This window comes from Amblyomma mixtum, chromosome 10 (assembly GCF_055824585.1).
Source record: "Amblyomma mixtum isolate Tamu chromosome 10, ASM5582458v1, whole genome shotgun sequence".
Lineage (NCBI taxonomy): Eukaryota > Metazoa > Arthropoda > Arachnida > Ixodida > Ixodidae > Amblyomma > Amblyomma mixtum.
The window spans coordinates 61,404,701-61,413,882 of record NC_143021.1 but is presented as its reverse complement, the minus strand read 5'-3'; the positions used below and the strand labels follow the sequence as shown (position 1 = coordinate 61,413,882).

The 9,182-nt window shown below is 48.6% G+C and overlaps 1 protein-coding gene across 1 annotated transcript; it reads right to left on the bottom strand.

Annotated features, from left to right (window-relative positions):
- Positions 1–1,796: 1,796 nt before the first annotated feature.
- Positions 1,797–3,841, bottom strand: LOC149325918 (uncharacterized). Its single transcript, XM_089563877.1, has 3 exons — positions 3,547–3,841; positions 3,272–3,484; positions 1,797–2,121 (listed from the first exon to the last, which is right to left on the bottom strand). The coding sequence occupies exons 1-3, from the start codon at positions 3,747–3,749 to the stop codon at positions 1,965–1,967; spliced, it is 573 nt and encodes a 190-aa protein (XP_089420003.1). The 5' UTR covers positions 3,750–3,841; the 3' UTR covers positions 1,797–1,964.
- Between the last annotated feature and the right edge of the window lie 5,341 nt (positions 3,842–9,182).

Here is a 9,182-nt window from a genome sequence, read left to right as displayed (position 1 = left end):
GTGTGGAAGCGCAATGCTGCGCGTCAGGGCGACGTCAAGTTCCACAGTGACTACGTAGTGACCATCAGGTACAGGGGAACAGATGAGAAAGAAATGTAAGTTGCGGCTTGAGGCGGTAGACGAACAAAGTCGACAGCACAAAGACTGTATAACTGGGGACGGCGACTCAGCAGAAAGAGGAAGGTCAAGCTGAACAACATTAGTGGCGCAGTCAATGAGGGCTGAATGCTCAGACAGGAAGTCGAGGCCAAGAATGACTTCATGAGGGCACTGGTCTAGAACAGAGAACAGAATGGATGTATGGCGGCCGGATATGGTTACACGGGCTGTGCATAGTCCAACAACATGAGGCGTTCCGCCGTCGGCAACGCGGAGAACGGCTTTGGGTGCAGGGGTCAGTACTTTTCGGAGGCGGCGTCGTAGGGCTGAACTCATGACGGATACGTGCGCGCCTGTATCGATCAGGGCTCTCACAGGCACTCCATCGACATGAATGGCGAGCAAATTATGGTGTGCACGAAGGGCTAATCGAGGATTTTGGGACTGGGGCTGTACTGCAGCATAACCTCCAGACACTGCAGCGTCTAGTTTTCCGCTTGCGAGCGTCCGTAGGGGCCAGGAGAGGAGCGACGGCATTGGGGCGAACGAGACTGTCGACGCAGGGGGGACGGGGAGCGGCTGGAGCGGGGAATCTGGCCGTCGACTGTAGCACCGTGCTGGGCTTGAGGGGGCGTGTAGTGGCTGGGCTGTTCGTCGTCGCGATGGGAGCTGAGAGGACGGTATGTGCTGCGACGGGACCAATAATTTCGACAGTGGCGGGAGATGTGGCCAATGCGGTGGCAATGGAAACAAATGGGCCTGTCGTCGGTTGTCCGCCAGTCGTTAGGGTTTCGGCGACGTGGAGTGAAGTACGAAGGTCGTCCAGGAGCAATCGCAGTGATTTCGGGTGGTGGTGAAGACCGTACAGGGCTGACGGGCTGGAAACCAAGGTTTGCAAACTCTTGGCGGACGACAGCTTGTACCAGAGAGATGGTAGGCAAGCGGTTGTCGCCATCATGTAGATGCAGGGGGGCAGGGGACATAGCTTCGAGCTCGCGTCGGATGATGCGGGTCACATTTTCTGGGGGCGCTGAAGTTTCCCTGTGTCGCAGGTCGTCACATGAAGAAGTCGCAGCCGTGTTGGGGAGGCGTGTGTACGGCTGGCTAATACGCCTGCTTTTGGCTTCCTCGAAGCGTCGACATTCCTTAATAATTCCGTCGACTGTAGTGCAGTTCTTGTATACGAGCAAGTTGAAGGCATCGTCGGCGATTCCCTTCAACACGTGACCGACTTTGTCAGACTCGGGCATGTTGGTGTCAACTTTGTGACAGAGGGCCAGCACATCTTGAATGTACGACACATAGGACTCCGTAGATGTTTGAGCTCGGGAGGCGAGGTCCTTCTTAGCAGCAAGTGTTCGGCCGAGCGGCGGTCCAAACAATTCGCGGAGTTTCTCTTTGCACACGTCCCAGCTGGTTAGATGGTCTTCGTGGGTCTCATACCAGACCCGGGCAGTGTCTTTTAGGTAGAATATTACATTTGCGAGCATAAGGGTCGGATCCCAGCGGTTGTAGGTACTCGCTCGCTCGTACATGTTGATCCAGTCGTCGACGTCAGTGTTGTCGGTACCAGAAAATGTCCCAGGGTCACAAGGGTGAGAAAGAACGAGTGATGTCATGGCCGGGGCTGAGGTTTGCTGGGAGGCGTCTTGGGTCATGATGAGGGAAGGCAACTGGCGGCCGCTGCGGTGCTCCGTCGTTGGTAGACGTAGGGGAAAGCCGCACCTCCACCAAATATGTTGCGGGAAAGAATATATTTACAAATAGGAAAGAACAGCTGCTAGCGGCACCGAGAACACAGTCCGAACTTCGTTGTCGTCTTCTACTCTTCCCACGCTCTTGGTCGTCGTCGTCGTCTACCCGCTTTAAGGAGTTGCAAGCTGAAAACCTACATGGTTTTCAGCAGGATATTTTGCCCTTATTGCCTTCACCATGCAGGAGGGCAGGGGCCTTCTGTTGTGGCGCCCAAGCCGCCCCCACAGCCAGAGCACACACTGCCTGTAGGCAGCAAACCGGTAGTGCCTGAAACAATGCCAATGATTAGATGTAGCAAGCAGTACACAGGATGAAGTTGATCAGATGCGCATCCAAGTCGGGAGGGGACAGAATGTTCTGACCCCTAGCCGCCTCCTAATTTTTTTAATTCAGCCAGAAGAGTGCCTGTTCTGCATATTTACTCATTTGAACCAAAAACAATCATTCCTGTAACTACACTAAACAATGGTGACTTGAGTAAGCATGCACACCAAGGTTGAGGCCCAATGTTCACTCTTTTCTAGATGTCTCAAGCTGACCTCCCTTGTTGTTGCTAGTGGCTCTTTATTGATAATAAAAAAAATAACAATGGAAGCTAACGATGTTGCTAGCCGCGGCATCTGCCATCCAAACCTGAGCTGCGGCTAGCGAGAATAAAAGGACAGGGAGAGGGAAAGAAAGGGGGGAGCGATAGTAAGAAAGGATAGGTGTTGGGCGGCAATATACACTATGTACAATTCCATATATGGGAACCAAGTTCTACAACTCTGCTAAATGCTCCAAAAGCACACTTTTCATCACACTTACTAGTATTTATGTTATCACTGCAACTAAGGAAATTTATATATATAGGTGCCAGAAGCCCACTTCTGATAGGACAATCTCCTTTGAAATTTCGAATTGGCTCAGCAGTTGCTGCCAACTGCAATAAAGATAAATTTAAACCAGCCAAAATCCCGACGTACCTGAACCCGGACATGTATTAGACTAGCAGTCAATAAGGTCTGCCTTATTTTCAGCCGTTCCTGAAACTAAATAAGGTTCCTTTTTCTGAAAATGACAGCATGTAAGGTAAAAAAAAGGTTCCATGCTTCTTATGCTATATAGCTCGTAATCTAATTCCTGAAAGGAGAATGAGTCTGTCTCCTGCACAGTAATGGGCTTTGTCAGTGCAAACTATCCTGATCCCATTTGTTTGCGCAGTGGACAGCTGCAGTCTTTTGCAGTGGTTATGGCCATAGCACACCGTGATTCCGCACTGTATACGAAGTTTTAGGCATTCTCTGTCGTTTTTTTTAAATAGAACAGCACCGCATGCGTATGCGCTTTAGATCGCACTGTGGTCAATAAACGTAGTTGCAAGAGCTAGCACCGGTCGCGTTATTACGCAATCCGTGAAGCTTGCAGTTGTACTTACTCGTTCGCGGTGTCGCCCATGCCTGGCTGCCGGTAATGCCGCATGTTTAAATATGCAAGCTGCAGCACACCCTCGTCCAGGCAAAGATACCCGAACTCGGGGTGCGCTGTGATGCAGTTGTGTCCCGGCTGCTTTTTAACGGCGAACGGGCATTCCCGGCAGCAGACGTTCTCGATGGCTGTCGGCATGGCAGCGCAGCCGTCGCACTGGCACCTTCGCAGAAAACGAATGTCAGCGATGCGTGCCACGAGCATAATAGAGTTCATATCACTCACCAGTCCACGTTTCCCACTCGTTGCCAGCCGTCCTCGGAGCCATCGGCGTCCGAGTCTTCGTCCGTGGTACGGCCGGACGGATGGCCACTGCTGCTACCTTCGGCCGTATCGCGCAAAGGCGTACTATCGTAAGAGATGGCGCCTAAATCTGCCGTCCGCCGAAGAATCTCTCTTTCAAGCTCTGTGAGATCGTCGATGTCCATCTCATCGGCTTACAAAAACACAAATGGCTGAACGTAGTTCGGCCAACAACGTGCGCATTTTCAAAAGTCACTCCGCGTATTACTACGTATTACTCCGCCGATGACGGAGCGGCAAGCCTCCACGGAACTAGCTGAAAGGCACTCGACGCGTTGGTAGACTCCGCCCATCGTATGAGGCCGAATTCAAAAAAAAAGGCGGGAGCCGGACGTTAGTTAGATTTAATTGAGGAAATCGGCCACACAAGGCAATAAGTCGCAGCTCCTAAGAATGCTGGGAACGTGTACGTCAAGTTCCCGCGGCAAAAAGACAAGTTCAGAATCCTCTTCAGTGCACCTTTAAGTAGTTCAGCTCTTTGTCCGAGACGGCTGTGGAAGCCGTGCTGTGTTAGCCTTGGCCGTCGCTGGCAGTTTGTTCTAATTCCATGATTTCCCGTCTAACACATTGTTTGCCTTTCTTGGGTGGTATTCTCCCGGTGACGCCGTTTGCGACATGTCGCATTAGGGCGGGGCCTAAAAAAAGTGCGTACAGTTGCTCGAAGAAGCGGAAAACGCCGCCTGCACTTTCGTCGGCGGTGCTTTCATTCACTCTGAGAAGCGACAATTTACCACTGCTGATTCACTAGCAGCAGTAGTTTCGTATCTTTGATAGCAAGAACATTTGCCATCACATGACGTCTAATGTTCAAAAACATTTGCAAATTTAATATAAACTCGCTTTACTTCATTTAAGTCTATAAAACACCGCGAAAAAGCTCCAAATCTATTTTTGTTTCGTTCCGGACGGTTGTGCTAGGTTTCGGCTGCGTTTCAGGCAGTTGCAGACGGTAGCAGTGTAGCTGGAGGTCCCATTAGGCTTGCGCGCTCCAGAATCGAGAGCGTATCTCAAAAACTAGGCTGAATTGCAGCTTAAACTTTATCGTTGAAGCAAGGTAAGTCATAGCAAAAAGCAACAACACCAGTACTTGCCGGTAAACATGCCGACCGGAATCACAAGGACTGCTGAATTGGCTGAAGCGGGCGGCTCTCACCTGGAAGGACGCCGCCATGTTTTCACGCTAAGGGCGCAAAAGCCGCAACTGCCGATTGCCTTCGTACGCGAACGCTATTTCCCCATTAGCATTCTGTGCATGCGCACTCTGGACCCGCTATGCACGCAATTACGCAAAGCCCGCAATACTAAAACTCTCTAATGTTCAGTTGTAGGTTTGTAAAAGTCGTCACATTGCTTTAATCAATCAATCAATCAATCAATCAATCAATCAATCAATCAGGTTTATTTTCACATCAAGGATGTGGGGAGCGGGGACAAAAAGCCTATAGAGGCTTGACGGAGGTCCCCGCCCCCTACAGCAACTACATTGTTCACAAAAACTCACAATCACACAACGGTACATTATATGTTATGCCTGTGACATATTTAAAACATAAGCACATTGTATCGAAAATGAACACGTTCAGGGCATCAAAAAAACACATAACCATCAAACATATCACGTAAAGAGGGAAGGCATAAAAGCAGGCTGAGTTAGTACACTAAAGAAAGAAACTATATGCTGTTACTCTTCACTAATGACAGTTTTTCACAAATTGTTTAAAATGGACGGGATATTGTAGGACAGCATTTGTCTGCCGTAGTTAGTTCGCGTTCGCGGTAAATACCAGTTGTCTCCGATGCGCGTATTGTAGGGGCGTTCTCTGCATGTTAGTCTAGACAAATCAGCGAGGAATGCAGTTCCTTGATTAATATTTGATGTGTACTTTTTGCGCAGCAGGACAGAGTACAATTGCACAATAGGTACAATGTGTAATGCCTCAAAGACAGGTTTGGTGTGTGCATCATTTGGAATGTTGTTAATTGCACGAACTGCTTTTTTCTGTAGTACATGGAGTTTTGTAATATTGGAGACAGTGGTTGTACCCCAGACTAAGAAACAATAAGTTATAACACTGGTGAACAAAGAGTCGTACAAAAGTTTTTTTATGCATTGTGGAAAGTAGTACCGAAACTTGGAGAGGATACCTACTACTCTTGAAATTTTGGCAGCTGTATTATCAACATGAACATCCCAAGATAAGTTCTCGTGGAATGTGACACCAAGGCTTTTAACGGAAGAGGAGACGTGTGTTTTTGATGAACCGAGTGATAACGTTAACTCAGAAACAGACTTATTACGGGGTCTAAAAAGCACAGCTTTTGTTTTGCTTATATTGATATTCAGCGAATTGGAAAGTGACCAGTGGTGTAGCGAACGTAGGGACCTCGTAGCATTTACTTCCAGACTCGATACACATGGTGCCCTGAAAAATAGGCTGGTGTCATCAGCGTAGATAACAAAAGTTGTGTTAGGGTCAATGTTTACAATATCATTAATGTAGAGATTAAAAAGTAGCGGTCCGAGTATGCTACCCTGGGGTACGCCGGCAGCAATATGCTTGGGGTCAGATAGTGTGTTATCAATCACAACCTGCTGAATTCAGGCCTCTAAATATGATTTAATGATACTATAAAAACAACCTCGGAAGCCATATCTGTCTAGTTTTAGTAGTAAGGTTTCGTGATTAACGCGATCGAATGCCTTAGAAAAATCTATAAAATGCCTAGTGTTAGTTCTTTGTGTTCGAAAGATTCTAAAATCAGCTCCTTCTGTGTAAGAAGAGCGGTCTCAGTGGAGTGTAATTTCCTAAATCCATGCTGACTGGGTGTGATCAACTTATGCTTTTCGCAAAAACCTAGAATCCTGCTATGTAACAGCTTTTCTAAACATTTGGAAAATAACGGGAGTATAGATATCGGACGGTAATTGGATAAATTGTTAGTATCCCCTCCTTTATGAATTACGATGACCCTCGCAGTTTGCATTCTACTAGGAAAGGTGCCCTGGGCGAAACAGCAGTTAAAGACATGGTCTAACATAGGACAAAGGACATCAATTACATGTTTGAACGGTTGGATCTGGAACCCATCCACGTCCTTCGACTTGCTATTTTTGAGGCTATTAAAGCATCGCATAATAAAGCGGTAAACGGTAAACGGTAAGCGGTAATAAAGCGGTAAACGAGTTCGATTGACCAAGATATCTCATGCAAGTAGGGTCATGAATAGTATGCGCAACAGACACAAAGAAATCGTTAAAAGAATCAGCCAGCTTTTTTCCTGATAACGTCTCATCATCTATCATGACTTCCAGTTCATTAATGCTCTTGGATGGGTTAATAATGGTATTAATTTGTTTCCATACTTTATCACTTCGCTTCAGAACATCCTTGTTGAATAGACTATGGAAGTACTCTTTCTTTGCCTGACGCAGAAATGATGTCACCTTGTTTCTGTACGCCTTAAATATAAGAAAGTCATCAGTGCTTCTATTCTTAATGAAACAATTATAAAGGTAGTTTTTGTGTTTTATCATCTTTAAACATTCTTTGTTTATCCATGGCTTGCGAGCACTCTTTGGTTTTCTGGTGCTTCGATATGGGAAGCATTCAATATATACCGGTTTTATGATGCTTATAAATATATCATATGCTTTGTCAGGATCTGTAACCTCATAAACTGGACTCCAGTCTATTTGCTCAAATCTTCTTTGGCTCGTGCAGACACTGTTTCGCTGCACTAATGTGCATTAAAACGCCTTGAAGGGTCATGTAGCCGAGAGCGCAAGCGCTGCCAAGGCCATCTCGTCGCAGCGGGCACCGTCTGCTTCGGCGTCTGTTTACGACGGCGCAAAGTAAGTTCGCATGGCAAGTGGCAGTCCGGCTCAGCAGATGGTAGCCACAGTGCTGTGCTCTTCGACAGCCGGTAATGCCGCCGACAAGATTCGTCGGCCAAGGCAAACTGGTCGCGATGTCCTCGGACACGCCACTCTTCTTCGCAACTCAAAAACCAGGCAAGGAGAGTGGGATCCTTGGCGTTTAGTATCAATTTCGTAGCCCGTCGCCAGCGCAAATCGCTTCAGCGCATTCCGTTGTTAGACTAAGCGTAGTAAATTGGGGTGACGTCACGATGACGTAGCAGGAAGGCAGATCTGTGTCGTCACACCGCCGTCACCGCGGCTCGAGCCAATCAGCGAAGAGCGAATGCGACATGTCGCAAAAGGCGACACCGGGAGAATACCACCCCTTGATGACAGCAGTGTTCTCTAGGTCAAAAGAGCAGTTTCTTGCATTGCGTCTTGGGGTTAGTCAGAGACCCTTTTCCAAGCATTCCACCCCAAAAAAACCTGAGTACCAGGCCGGAGGACATCTTAAACCCATTAAAAATCTGGCGGGAACCTGGCAGCACTGAGGATCGAACCAGGATCCCAAATGTGAGCAGATGCTTTAACCTCCAGGCCACTGCACGTTTTCTTTTTTTCAACATGGTATTTATTATAATAACGATGTTTTATGTACATTAGCTATCTGCAAACATTAAGAAGGCAGTGGTACATCGACACACATGAGCAACGAAGCACGAGAAAAAAGTCAATTCGGAGCACATAGCTAATATATTGTAGCGTGCAGCGCCAAAAAGAACACCCGCGCAGAGACGAAAAACCTGCGGCGGTCCCCTAGTGGTTCGAGCGCGCGCGAGAGAGCCAACCAACTTCTTCCTCTTCTAGCGCATGCGCTACTTCTGTCTCTTCTTCGAATGCATGTATCACTGCCCCCCTCTTCTGCAGCATCGACACGATGCGGCTGGGAGTGAAAAGTCAGCGAAAGGGTAGAACACAGCTGCAGTGGACCGCAGTTCAGTCAGGTAGCCGGTCGTGGTAAGGCTTCATGCGAACAACGTGTACGACTTCAGTTCGGTGCGACCGGCGCGATGAACAAGCTGTCGGGGCGGGAGCAACTGCATAAGTCACATCACTGATGCGGCGCACTACTTTGTAAGGGCCGAAGTATCGGCGCAGCAGCTTTTCAGAGAGCCCGCGGCGACGAACAGGTATCCAAATCCACACAAGGTCGCCGGGAGCATAACTGACGAAACGGCGTCCACAGTTGTACTTAGTGGCGTCAGCCTCCTGTTGACGGTGTATGCGCAGGCGGGCCAGTTGACGCGCTTCCTCAGCACGCTGAACGAAGGTATCTACGTCGATGTCAGCGTCTGAGTCGCAGTACGGGTCGACGGGCAACATAGCATCCAACGGAGTGGTCACCTGGCGACCGAAGACAAGCTGAAAGGGGGTCAGTCGGGTTGTTTCCTGCAGGGCGGTGTTGTACGCAAACGTTGCGTACGGCAGAATGGCGTCCCAAGTTCGATGCTCGACGTCAACGTACATTGATAGCATGTCGGCTAGTGTGCGGTTGAGTCGCTCTACCAACCCGTTTGTCTGCGGGTGATACGCCGTAGCACGTCGGTGGCTCGTGTGCGTCAGAGTCATCACGGACTGGGTTAAGCGGGCCGTGAAAGCAGTTCCCGGTCAGTAACAACAACGGCGGGTGCTCCATGAC